Source organism: Eschrichtius robustus, chromosome 21 (genome assembly GCF_028021215.1).
Source record: "Eschrichtius robustus isolate mEscRob2 chromosome 21, mEscRob2.pri, whole genome shotgun sequence".
Taxonomy (NCBI): Eukaryota; Metazoa; Chordata; class Mammalia; order Artiodactyla; family Eschrichtiidae; genus Eschrichtius; species Eschrichtius robustus.
The window spans coordinates 31,085,718-31,099,628 of record NC_090844.1 but is presented as its reverse complement, the minus strand read 5'-3'; the positions used below and the strand labels follow the sequence as shown (position 1 = coordinate 31,099,628).

At 42.2% G+C, this 13,911-nt stretch overlaps 1 protein-coding gene across 6 annotated transcripts in view; it reads left to right on the top strand.

Moving 5' to 3' along the window:
• IDO2 (indoleamine 2,3-dioxygenase 2) overlaps nt 1-13,175 on the top strand; it is a 46,566-nt gene extending 33,391 nt beyond the window's left edge. For all 6 annotated transcript variants that reach the window (XM_068532067.1, XM_068532065.1, XM_068532064.1 and 3 more), the window contains 3 exons: nt 4,731-4,782; nt 10,582-10,730; nt 12,001-13,175. In XM_068532067.1, coding sequence (XP_068388168.1) covers nt 4,731-4,782; nt 10,582-10,730; nt 12,001-12,356 — 557 coding nt within the window. In that variant the 3' untranslated portion in view covers nt 12,357-13,175. The remainder of the gene's footprint in view (nt 1-4,730; nt 4,783-10,581; nt 10,731-12,000) is intronic.
• The last annotated feature ends 736 nt before the right edge of the window (nt 13,176-13,911 follow it).

Here is a 13,911-nt window from a genome sequence, read left to right as displayed (position 1 = left end):
GAAAAGTTGAAAAAGCAAGTTTCCTTAGGTTTTCCAAGCAAAACAAAAATAATGCTTATGATAAAATGTGCATGAGATGAGAGTGAACTAATCAAAAGCAGACATTGTATTTTTCTTGAGAGTCACTTAGATTTAAAAGAACAAGATACTTGACCAAAATGTTTTGTGTTTTTCTGAACAATAGCAACAGCAACTGTGGAAGACATCTAGACCCATCCACTAAGTGCACCTGGGCTTGGCCATCGGGGCAGAAACTGCCGTCCATGGGGCCATTTTTCCACTCCTCTAGGAAGGCACAGGGAAGGAAAGGGGGGGAGGCTTAACTCAGGTGTCTGCTTGGATCTTCTATGCTCCCTGTAGGATAATGACACTGGCTTTCAGGAACTGCCCTTCTTAGCCCAAGTGTACACACATCAGATCCAGAAGCAAGAGTTTTTATGTGGCTCTTGTCCTTCACCAGCCCCGCGTTAATAGATGTTCTCTACCTGGTTTAGGGAGAGAAATACCTTCCATCAGCCCTGGTAGGGAGGGATTCTGAGGCTTTTTCACACTTTCTATGGATACACCTGCTCCAGTCTTCTTGCTCCCTCTAGTGGCAGAATTCCTAGTCCTCATCGTCGTGCATGCCTTCTTTTGAGCCTGCAAAGCCAGGCCAGGAGCTGACATTCTTCCTTTGCTTCCCCTAGGGCAGTGCTAAACTCTCAAGTGTGTTTGCTTTCTCCCAATCCCACAGAGTCCCACTGTACCTGCTTGATACCTATCTGCAAAGGCTCACTCTTGCCACCCTCAAGAGTGTGCCAAGAAGGTCTCTCTTGGCCCTGTGCTGTGCTGCCCTGGGGAAAGGGTGATGTGGGTAAAGTGAAATGTTCTTCTTACCCTCTTCAGTGCATCCAATCTTAGATTTTTTTTTTTTTTTTTTTTTTTGCTCCAACGGTGTTCTGGAACCTTTCACTGGACTCCTGGACTTCCACAAAGGCTGTCTTATCCACGGGTGACTGTCTAAATCAATGTTCTTTGGGGGGAAGACAGTAGAAAACTCTTATTCTGCCATGCTGATGATGTCACTCTTGCATTTCCCTGATTTCTAATGAGTTAACTCTCTGTGTGTCTGGGATGGGGGTGGAAGGGCCCGTGCTCCTGCGTGCTCATCACGTGTGTCCCTGATTTGTGAAATGCATGGCTTTCCTTATTTCTGGAAATGTCTTTTATCTTTTACTCATTGCCTTTAATGAGTTTTTGGGTACACTCTGGAGGGTGATCTTTGTTAGTTATGGATTGCAAACGTTGTGGTTTGTCTCATTCTGCCTTTTGAAAGCAGAAGTTCTTAATCTAAATATAGTCAAAGTATTTCTCGTTTCTTTTGTAACAGTTTATTTTTAGGAAATCTGGCATAAGATATAATTTCATAATCAGAGGTCATAGATATATTTTTCTACATTTTTTTCTGTAGTTGATGTTGTCTGTCTTTCACCTTTCACCCCTTAATACACATATGATTATTATCTCTATACAGTATGACATAGGAAATAAATTCGATTTCCCTTCTGTGAATAATCACTAGTCTACAATATTAACACTGTCTTACATCAGATTTTCTTAAATGATTGGATCTCTTTCCAGGCCCCCTATTCCGTTTCATCATCTGTTTGTCTTTCCCCACACCAAAACCATCGGTCTTAAATGAACCATAGCTTCATAGTATTTCTCATTTTCAGGTAGAGAAAATCCCCCTCACCTTCCTCTTCTCCAGGGGCGCGTGTCCTGTCTTTGACCCTGTGCTTTTAATATAAACTTAGAATCAGCTTGTTAAATCGCAACAAAAAATTCTGTTAAGAATTTTGCTCAAATTGCATTAAATCTGTATATTAATTTGGAGAAAAATGACCTGATTTTGATGTTCTATCTGGTCCTTCTGTCCTCTGATCAGGGCAGATGGACAGGTGGAGACTAACGTAAAGACGTTAACGTGCTCTCCGAATCACGTCTTCATGTTGCTGGGTGTTCTTCTCTTCCCACATGGCCTGAAATTTATCCAGATAGAAAACTCTTGTTTAAAGAAATAAGAAGACTTGTCAACAGAAAAAAAAGAAACCAAGAAAATGGAATGATACCACTGAAGTGCAGAAAGAAAATAACTTCCAATTTGGCATTACACACCTAGCCAAAATATCTTTCAAATTTGAAATTAAAACAAAGATATTTTCAGGCAAATAAAAACTCTGAAAACTTATTGCCAAAAGACCCACACTAAAATAAATGTTCAATTGAGTTCTTTGGGCAAAAGTACGAAGATTCCAGATGTAAGCACAGAAGTACAGGACAGAATGAAGAACAAGGGACGGTCGGTAACTATGTGGTTAAATTCAAATGATTATTGACTTTATACAACAATAATAATGTAGGTTTAAAATGTATGTAGAAATAAAATAAATGATAACAATAGCACAAAAGGCAAAGGGGTTAAATAGGATAAAGTATGCTACAGACCTTGTATTGATTGGGAAGTGGTAAAAGTACTAATTTTAGTGGATCTATTGAATCAAAGATATCTGTTGTAATCTCAAGAATAACCACTAAAAGAATAGCATTAAGAGGGGGAAACTAATGATAATAAGGGGGGAAATAAAATAATTTAAAACATTTTATTCATGAAAGCCAAAAAAGAAGAAAAAAGGGAACAGAGAGTATGAGACAAAGACAAAATAAATAAAAGTGTATATATAACCAAAATATATCAGTAATTACATTAAATACTTGAATATACAATAAAAACAAAATAAACAAAACAAAACAAAAAACTCTTCTTTAGATACATTTATTTTCCTAGATATTGATACTGAGTTTTCTCGTCCGTGAACAAACACACATTTTCTTAAATTACTTTGACTTACTTCAAGATAAGAGATTTAGATATATTTTGCTTTATTCATAGTTACTTTATATTTTTGTTTCTAGCCAATAATTCCAAAAACATTGTTTTGTTTTTTCATTTACAATACTTATAACTTTTTTCTTTTAATTTTTATTCTTATTCTTCAGGCGAGGGGATGCCTAACACAGTGTTGAATGGACGTGCTGATACTTGGTTTTGTCTGACATTTTAAAAGACTTTTTTAATATTTCAACATTAAGTATAATATGTACTGGAGGCTTTCTGTGGATTCCTTTTATCAGTTTAAGGATGTTCCCTCCTATTCCTAATTAGCTAAAATTTTTTGTTTGTCTTAATCATGAATGGATTTTTTATATCAATTGAAAATTTTACATCAAAATTATCTCACATTTGGGAATTCCCTGGCAGTCCAGTGGTTAGGACTCTGTGCTTTCACTGCCGAGGGCCTGGATTCAGTTCCTGGTCAGGGAACTAAGATTCTGTAAGCCATGTGGTACAGCCAAAAAAAAAAAAAAAAAAAAAAATTATCTCACATTTACTGAAATAATCATTTGGCTTTTCCTCCTTAAATATGATAAGTTGGGTAAAACATTAAATTATCTCCAGTCATTACTGCTTCAGCAAAAATTTGTGCGTAGTACTTAGCATATTTGTGGGAACAGAGCACCAAATGGGAAAGACCCAGAAATAGGGCCCAGAGAAAAGTCCAGCGCATGGGATGCTGTCGCAAAGGAGTGGGGAGGATGTGACGGCCCTCAGAGGCCCTGGGAAGCCCTGAGGCTGATGGGAGATGTGAGTTACCTGAGCCCAGGGGGCTTCAGAGAAGACAGAGATGGAGGACCAGAGACCAGGTGTGACGGTGGAAAAGGTAAATTGATGGCATAGAGATGCCATTATTTAGGTCTCATCAAAAAGATGTTTCTTTTTTTCTCCGAAACAAAGAGACAGAGACAGGAATCTGGATGAGAGAAACATGTCCGCTCCCAGAGGGGCCCCATTGTGAGAAGAAGAGAGAATAACGTTCAAAAGTGGATGAAAAGAAATTCGGTGCAAATGTGAGGACGTGCTTCTTTACACACACAAGTTAATAAGCTAGTGGGATCAGTTATCCCCACGCATTGGCTTAGATTCAAAATGAGCTGCACAGGGACTTCCCTGTGGTCCAACGGTTAAGCCTAGGCGGTTCCAATGCAGAGGCCACGGGTTGGATCCCTGGTTGGGGAACTAAGATCCCACATGTGGCGCCGTCAAAAGAAAAACCCCCCAAAACAAAAACAACAACACACACACACACACACACACACACACAAAACGAGCTGCACGGACTAATGAATGCAGGTGAGTGAGCCTGTGTCCGACCAAGTGTAGCAGAGCCTGAGCAGAGGATCCCCCACTCTCTGCCCTTTATTGACTACACAGAAATGCACCCAGGGGTTCAGTGGTCCTGTCTTCTGAAAGCCTTGAAGAGAGCAGATTCTTTCTCTCTGCTTTTCTCCTTTCCGCTTCCCACATTCTTTCATTCTCTCTGTCTGTTTAAAATATTAATTTTTTAAAGATGGCCTTGACCTCTCTTTTTGGTGATTGTTGTTAAGTGCAGAAGAGGGAAGTAACCACAAATAGAAAAAGGCAGCATTTGGAACCGTTTAACCCTCCCGTCAGCGCCAGTGAGGGGGGCGACCGAAGGGAACATTCCTCCCCATCCTGCTGCTGTGTTCCCTCCAGGTTTCTGTGCAGATCAGATAGAGGGGGTGTCCCGGGAGGGCAGCAGAGCCCGTGCATATGGAACCAATTGCTTTTTTTGCCTGTAGTAAAGTTCACATTTTGATTGCTCCTCCAGATTATGTAGATCCAGACACATTTTACTCAGTCATCCGGATCTTCTTCTCTGGGTAAGTATAGTTCAACTCTTTTCCTGCCTGAGGCATCTGCAGCCTTTCCCAGATTTATGAGGGGAGAAACAGACAGAAGCTTCCCAGAGGAAGAAACACACCAAGTAACCCTTGTTAACAAAGGAATCACCTGGATCCATTCTTGCATAAAAGAAGTGGGGTATCATTTGCATGACAAATGACACTGAATGATGAATATTTAAGTTTAGAGTAATTGTCCTGAGGCCATCACTTTAGATTCAATGTATTCACCTTTCTTAGAAAACCACTGGATGACAGAGGGGAAAAAAGCCCGGTGTGCCACCCACAAAGCTCGATTATGTATATCCTTTCTCCTGCCTGTTATCCAGGCAGGTGGAGGCATAGGCAGTAGCTTAAAAGCTTCCTTCTAACATTCCTGGAATAGCTACCCCAAAGACATTTTTTCATATTCCTGGTATTCTTCTTTGGTCACCTGGCCTGCAATTTCTCCAGATAGAGAACTCTACTCTTAGATACATGTCTTATTTTAAATACATTTGTCATATTGTGACATGTTTTAATGAGATTGCTCTCCTATTCACATTAACTGAGAGAAACTAAGTTTTTGTTTTTGTTTTAATGGTGAAGAGTGAAAGGTGGAGGTGATGGATGGAAGAGGTGAAAATGTGAAATAGACATCATCTAGAGCACCATCTTGATAACTAGGAGGTGCCTGAAACGCTGTTGGTAGAAAGAATATGAAGCTGTGTCTGGATGTAGCAAGAGTCATGCCGAATTCCAACATCAATAGATGTATTGATTCATCAGTAGATTTAGTGGTATATTCCATGGGTGCACAAAGAGAGTGACCATGGGTATTAAGTATTTTCTCTAGATTGCGTAGGTCTGTAGTGTGAGACTTTCTCAGGGGAGGCCAGCCTGGGTCAGGACCCCTCATTGTAGGAGTAGTGAGTGGAAGCAAAGTTTCTAGAGAATAACTTGAGAGTAACAGGTACTTGGTTTATGGGGAAAAGAGAAGGAAAGGGAAAGAGCAAAGGAATGGAATTGAGAGCGTATCTCAGAATTTAGACCTTCCTATGTACCCTTCACTCCTGAAACCCCAACAAAGGGATTATTCATCCTGTAGAACTCTTCTTGCTCTCCGTATCTTTTGCATGTAGCCAGGGTCAATACAAAGATCTGATTGTAAAATAGAGATTCTAGCAACAAATATTAAGCAAAACATGCAGACAGGCTTTGGTAGGATTAGAGGGGAGAACAAAAGGGCCATTTTTCCAAAACGTTTTAAATAGACTGCGTTTTAGGAAGACCTAATTCTGGAAAATCTCCTGGTGCTTCAGTTTGCTCTCTGAGTTAGGGTTAGTTTCCACTGTTCCATAACAAATTACCACAACGTAGCAAGGCTCATTTATTATCTCACATTCCTGTAGGTCACAAGTCCGGGTGAGCTCGGCTTGGTTCTCTGTTTAGTGTCTCAAAAGGCTGAAGTCGGGATCTGCTGGGCTTGAGCTCTTATCTGGAGAATCTAGGGGAGAGAATTCACTTCCAAACTCATTCAGGTCTTTGGTAGAATCAGCTCTTTGTGGGTTGGGAACTGAGGTCTCTCATTCTTTCCTGGCAGAATCTGCTGTCAGCTTCTAGAAGCCTCCAGTATCCTTTCCAATTCAGCAATGATATTTCCCCAATCCTTCTGGTAATTCAGAACTCTCAGAGTTCTCCTTCTGTCATCAGCCAGAGAAAACTCCCTGTTTTTAAGGTCTTGTATGATTAGATTAAGCTCCCCTAGATAATCCAGGATAACTGCCTATGTTAAGGTCTCTTGTTAGTGACCTTAATTACACCTGCAAGGTCCCTTTTGCCTTGCCTTATAATATATCATATCGACAGGCATGCTGTCTTATCATATTAATAGTTCTAGGAGTTAGAATGGGAATCTTGGGACGACATTTTTAGAATTCCATCTATCATAGTTAAATGGATACCGAAGGGTGACTTCATTTTCATTAAGATAAGTTCTGGGTCAGTGATGCATTTTATCTGTGATCTACATAAATGCCTCCTTTCTACTTCTGATCCTCAAAATTATTTCCCACATAGCTAAGCTAAGTGGCCAGTAGCCAATCCTAAATGTGTTGGTGGCCAAAAACATCTGGATTGTTGAGAGTTCCCAGTAGGGTTGTTTTAGAAAATCTAAATCTGCTCCTGTGTTCTTGATTTGTCTTATGCTTGACTTATTATTTTTGTTGACTTTTTAAAAAACATTTTTATTTAGGAGCATTAAGAAATTCCATCTGTAAATGAAACATAGTCCCTTTATTTCTCACTCACGTCAAATTTCTCCGGGAAGTTAGCCCCTATGGATAAAAGTCATCTCTTTTCCTTTCTTTTTTTTTTCTTTTTAAACTTCCCCTTTTCTGGGGTTTGCTAGAAATATGCTACAAGAAATGTTAAAAATAAACTTGCTTACAGAGATTTGTAAGGAAAATAATTCCTTTTCTTCACAAACAGCAGTTTGGGCCTGGGAATGCATGGGAGCAATCCTTGGGCTATTCAGAGAAACCCAAGTTTTCTTCCTCATATTAATCTCATCATAGGTAGAGAATATGGGTTTTGAAAGTAGATGCCTTCCTTTTATTTCATCTTCTTTTAAGCTGGCCAGGTCCTTTCAACAAATACACTTGGATTTACATAATCTAGATCTATAATACCTAATTCTAGAATGCTATTTTTTCATTCATTCATTGATCAAATATTTAGCTAGGGCTGACCAAAGGCCAGGCACAGTTCTAGGTGCTGGGAATGGAGCAGTAAAAACAGCAACTTCATTTCTGTGGAGCTTACATTTTAATCACGGGAGACAGATAATGAATAAATAAATATAACAAAGGCAATACCATACTCTATGTGTTACAGCAATAAGAGATACAGGAAAATGTAAAGTAGGATCATAGAGCATTATGGAGTGTTAGGGGTGGTAGCCATAGTTCTTCTTTATTTATTGTGATCTGCGGATACCACGTTTCTAAAGGTTGTTTAAGAAGAAATGTGAAGGAGGTGAGGAGGATGAGGAGCAAGCCACCCAGGTACCTGCCCGGCCTGAAAGGAACAATCATCATAATGACCCTGGGGTGGGAGCAGTCTTGGAGGAAGAGTTGCACCGAGCCCAGCAGTGCTTTCGTGGAGTAAATGTGGGGAGAATGAGAAATACAAGCGATGGGGGGACCAGATCATGTAGAGGCTCGTTGGCTCCTTTTCTGAGTGAGATGAGCAGCATGGGCAAGTTTTGAGAAGAATGACATGAGCTGTATTACGTTTCAAATCGTCACTCTGTCTTCTGAGTGGGGAATAGAATGGACCAAGGGAAGCACCTAAGAAACTCTGACGACAATCCAGGGTGGTGGCCTGGACCAGGGCAGGAGCAGCAGAGGCATTGAGAAACAGTCAGTTCTGGTTGTGGATTGAAGTTATCGGCTCTTGGATTGCACGTAGAATGGAAGAGAACGAGGTCCGTCAGAGAGGACTCTAGGTGTGTGTCCGGATCCATGGAAAGCATGGAGCTGCCATTTTCCTTTCTCTGAAGGTGGAGACAGGGGAGGGGCAAGTCTGGCAAAAGGAAGGGGGGAATCGAGAGGTCAGTTTGGGATGTGTCCCCTCCCATGGAGATGTCTAGTAGGCAGTTGAATACACGTCTCTGGAATATAGGGCAGAGATCCAGGTCCAGGTGCACATTCGTCAATAATCCTAATATAGTTGGCTTTGAAATCCAAGAGACTTAGATGAGATCACTTGAGAAGTGAGAGTAGTGAGAAGCCCAAGGAATGAGTCCTGAGGGTGTCCAGCACTTAGAAGTGGTCATGAAGGGAAGGAACTAGAGAAAGAGACCAGAGTGACTCTATGAGACCATCAACAGGATTACAGAGAAAAATCTGAACCGGTACAGCCATTGTGTTTGGTCCACTTACCACACAACAGTGGTCTGGTCTTCAATATTTCTGCCCCGTAAAATGTTGCTTAGAAATTTTATTGGACCAGTGTCCTGAACTCTGATGAGTCAGTAGACCTTTGTGGAATCCACTTGATTCTTCCAGCAGCTTTAGGAAGTAGGTACAAGTCAGGAGAACTGAGACTCAGAAGGGTTTGTACAAAGTTACAAAATAATGAAAGGAGGGAGCAGAGGTTAAAATTCCCTGTGAATATTATGATAAAATGGCTAATATTTATCAAATGCTTAATATTTTTCAGGCACGGAGCAGGTATTATTTTAATTCGTTCTCACAACCCAGTAAGGTAGATACTAATATTACTCGGATGAGGAAACTGAGGCTCCAGGAAGTTAATTAACTCGCCCAAGGCTCAGAGTTACTAAGTATCAAAGCTGAGATTCCATTCCATATCTGCTTAAGATAGAGCGCCCTCTCCGAAGAGCTACAGCAGGTTGTGATCTTAGACTCAGAATCCTCCCTGGTCTCCTCCAAATTGTCCCCTGCCCTGCTGTGCATCTGTCATCTCTTTCCATGGTGATATCACTCCAACTGCAAAGGCCACTACGATATTCATCCAGTGAAACCACAGAACAGGCAACGCAAAACAGCCCCCAATGAAAACGATAGCATTTCCTACCTCAGGGAAGTACTTGGAAAAGGTCATGGATGCGAGCTGAGCAGTCTGTCTGCGGCTTTTGTGTGTGCGTGATGTGTGTATTTCCCTTCTCTCCAGCAGAATGACTTGCAGAATTACAGGAAAAAGGAGAGACATCAACATAAGCCTGTTACTTAAAACCATTAACAACAGGGTTCCTGGCAATAAAAGAAAAAGATTCTGTTCTTCAGTAAAAGTAGAAATGTACACGTGGGTGGTCTTGGGAAGTGAAACTAGAAAATGACAAGTTTGGGGGTCAAGTTCTGGTTCCCTCTCCCTCTAAAAACGTGGTCCTAGAGACTTAGTGCCTTGAGTCTTTGTTTCTTTATCTGTAAAATGGATTTAAAAATGCCTGCCTTGATCTACTCCAAAGAGGACAAACGAGAAAATGGATGTGAATGTGATATGTAAACTGTAAAGCATCGTGAGGGCAGATGTGGTGTGTTCTTGGCACTGCTGACTGCCTCATTGTGGAGTCACCCACATACAGTCTGTGACTGTTCAAGACCCTGTAAAAAGTCAGACAGCGAACTGAGTAAAGTGGCTTGGGGACTCAGGAAGAGGGGGACTCAAGGACAAAAAGATGAAGACATGGAATCAGGGCGACAGAAGAGGAGAGAAAAGAAGAGAAGAGAGGAGAGAGAAGGAAGGAAAAACCATTTAATCTGAGCCTTAATTCCGGTCCTTCCTCCTGTTCTTGACTGTAGATTCTGGTGACCTGCATAGCTGTATTGTGTTCTCTTTGCTGCTACTCTTATTATTAACACCTGCCATCAACAAACTATCTGATAAAGGCATTCCCATGACGTTAGGTAGTATTTAGAACTGAAGTTTAATGTGACCTATGTTAATGGTTCCTGTTGATTAGCACTGAGGTCATCTTTATAATTGAATTTTTCCAAAAAATATGTCGTAGGACCAATGCCAACGATTTCTCTCTAAATATCTTTTACTTCTCTGGAACAGTCCTTTATATGAGCAAAGAGAAGGGCTGGCCTGTTAGGAAGTTGGGTCAAGATAATGCTTAAGTACACATCCTACAAAGATATGCAGCCTCTTGCCCTAAAGTTGCCATTGGAACTGTGTTCACTTTCTTGCTCAATCTCTGTTTCCATATCAGAAAATATACTCTTAACCCCTAGCACCCACTTCTTCTCTCTGACTTTTACTCTTGCCTAGCTGGAAGGATAACCCAGCGATGCCTGCGGGGTTGTTATATGAAGGTGTCTCCAAAGAGCCCCTGAATTACTCCGGCGCGAGCGCTGCTCAGAGCTCAGTGCTGCATGCCTTTGATGAATTCTTGGGTGTTCGTCACAGCAAGGAGAGTGGTAAGTCAGACGTTTTTCTTTTTCTTGTTTTTTCCTTAACAGGGAGGAAGAATAGCGGTGTTTTTTATCAACTAATACGTCCAAGTGTAAATGAAACTATCAGGAAGTCTATACTTCTCCAGATCAACCAGGAGACTGTGCACCTGCCACCTATGACTGTCAAGCCAATTAGTATCAGAGCTCAGCTGAATATTGGGTTTTATTTCCAAATCTTAAAACATTCCTATATTTCCAGCTGTTCCCTGTAACTTTGTTTGGGTCCTTAGGCAGTAGCTTGCTTCTGTGGAGTGGGGGAGAGATCTGCAGATCCAGGGCTGTGATACTATGTTGCCACGTCTGGATGTAGCTGGGGATGGGTATGGGCTCCTCCCCTGAAGCCCATTCCGTAAAAATGGTGCGGCCTCAAGCCAAGGCTATTTAGACCAGAAGAGGGGTTCTGCCATTTTACAAGCTTGAAATGGCTCTTTTCCTTACCTGCCAGCATCAAGCCTAATGTTCAACAGCTGCAAAAAGGCACTTCCTACTACAGAGTTTTCAAGTTGGATTAAGAAAAAACAAATGACTAGAATTCGGTGTCATAGGGTCCAGTCTCATCCACAAAAGTCTGTTCTGTAGAACTATGATCACTTTTCATGGACTTTTGATTTGATGAGGTTAGTAGTTGACGTACCATGCCTAATATTAATCCCATAATGAGTTTCCTGTAAATGATCTCTCGTCTACCTGTATTGCCCATAAAGATCTATTGATTTGATTTTTAAACAATTTGACTTCGAGAGGCTATTACTGTTGATCATTCTTTATCTTCCTGTCCTTAGGAACTCTATTACTTTCCTCTTCCTTAGCACTCCCTCCAAAACGAAGCACTCAGGGAACAAAATTCAGCAGAGTATTTAGCTCAGCAGTTTAAGGGTCCATGCCTTACATTTGTAGATATACCTCATGTCACTAGCAAGATATGTTGCCCACATTTGGTAGATGATAAATATTTATACCTTGGCTGGTAGAGCTAGTTCCATCTTAGTTATTTGTGATGGGCTTGCTGCTTTTCCTTCCTCATCTCCGATCTACATTTGGAGGATTTGATGTCTGTACACAAAAGAGCCAGCCAAGTTGATTGGACACTATTAGGATGAACAGTTAGGAGAAGAACAACAGCATTTGCTGTGTTGATGTCTGGAAAGGCGGACAGGCTCTCTTACCTTTCCACGTGGAGATACGGCATCGTTCTGCCTTGTTTTATGACATTGTTCTGCCTTGTTTCTTTCAGCTGATTTTCTGCACAGAATGAGGGATTACATGCCTCCTTCCCATAGGGCCTTCATAGAAGAAATTCACTCCGCTCCTTCCCTGAGGGACCACATCCTGTCCTCTGGAAACAGCCAGCTTCTGACAGCCCATAACCAGTGCGTGGAGGCCCTGGCAGCCCTGCGCAGCTATCACCTCGCCATGGTGACCAAGTACCTCATCACGGCCGCACCCAAAGCAAAGGGCAGGAGGACGAGCCATCTCCCGGGGCCGCCTCAGGCCTTAGAAGAGAGGGGCACAGGCGGAACGGCAGTCGTGAGATTCCTGAAGAGTGTCAGGGATAAGACCTTAGAGGCGATCCTCCACCAAAGTGGCTAAGAGACTGCCCTTCTCCCCAGCAATACCACCCAGGTCTCTCCTTATCCTCCTTTCACTGGACACCAGGTGGGCCTGGGGAATGAGGACCAGGAATAATCTGGAATAGTCTGGAATAATCTGAAAGGGACCTCAGACCTGTTCATGTTCTCGCTCCACAGAACACCATCTTTTCCTATGTTGAGAGAATTTTCATGACCAGGAACTTGTCTTTCCCTCCCTGATCACTGGTTAATAGCAAACAGTTCTGGATAGCCCCTCATTCAGAACCCCACAGAGGAGTGAGTGTACCCCTATTCTGTTTGTCAAGTGATAGAAAACCAACATAATTTCACAAATCAGATAAAATTGCTTGTGGACAGATCACCTTGCTGATTTCTCGAAAAAAAAAAATTTTTTTTAAATTCCTGCATTCGTTGGTTCACTTACTGACTTACTCAGCCCATACTGAGTCCTGGCTTAGGGGTTACAGCAGGGATTTTACAGTCCTCTCTCCCCACGTGTGCAGAATTTGGGGACAGAAGTTTGGAGGTGCTCCAGTGGAGACGTGAAGGGAAGAGGAAGCTGATGATAAGAGTCACCAGTGTGGAAACGAGAAGTTAATGATATGGGAACGGGTGAGGCTTAGCCACAAGGTTCAGAAATTTGTACTTTCTATTTTGGTTTCTTTCTTTCTTGTTAGAAGAATGATTTTTTTCTCCTTACGCTGAAAGTTTGCATTTGTAAAATGAACGAATTGACCCTTTGGAAGTAAATGAGTGAAATGGGAATACATGGGAAATCCACACGTGTCGTGTGCAAATAAATGTCACTTTTTATTGACTTGGTTTATATCTCAAGCGCTCACTCCACCTGGCAGTAGAAAACTAGAGAACGTTAATCTTAGGATGAATTCCATTAATTTAGGGTTGCCCTCACTGTGCACACACGTGTCCCTGGGCTGGTTCTAAATTCCGGAGGGCTGATCTATATCACAGCATCAGGGAGAGGCAACTGATCATCGGGCAGGTGGGCAAGTTAGCATCTGCTAAGCAGGCCCCCTCCCTACATGGGTAGTGGTCTAATGGAGCCCTCAGCATGCCTCATCCTGTCTAAGCCAGAAAAGATGCTCAGCCCTCAAGGTCCTATCGCGCCACCTGGAGAAGCATTGACTTATTCCCACAGCCCCCAGGAATGTTGGGCGACCACCAGACCGGCTCAGAGCATCTGCCCAGTGGTGTAGGCACAATCTCCACTCTTCAGTGCCATGGCGGGCGGGGCAGGGGTTTCTGGACTCTCCTCAATGCTCAGGACCCTTGGTAAGAAGTCACGAACCAGTATATTTCTTGGGGTGCCAGGAAGGCTCCTACTGTCCCACGTTCTCCCAGGGCGTGGCCTTGCAAAAAAAATGGGGAGGTGGGCATGAAGGGGCCAAGAGCATCTGGTCTGAGTGGTCCAAGGGAAACTCTGGGTCCGATGAGGTCCTCTCTGCCTACCGTTTAAGTCAGAGTTTCAGCTCAGAAGACCAAGGTTCTCATCACTCAAAAAGCCTTTTCACTCCGCAGGCTGTCCTTGTGTT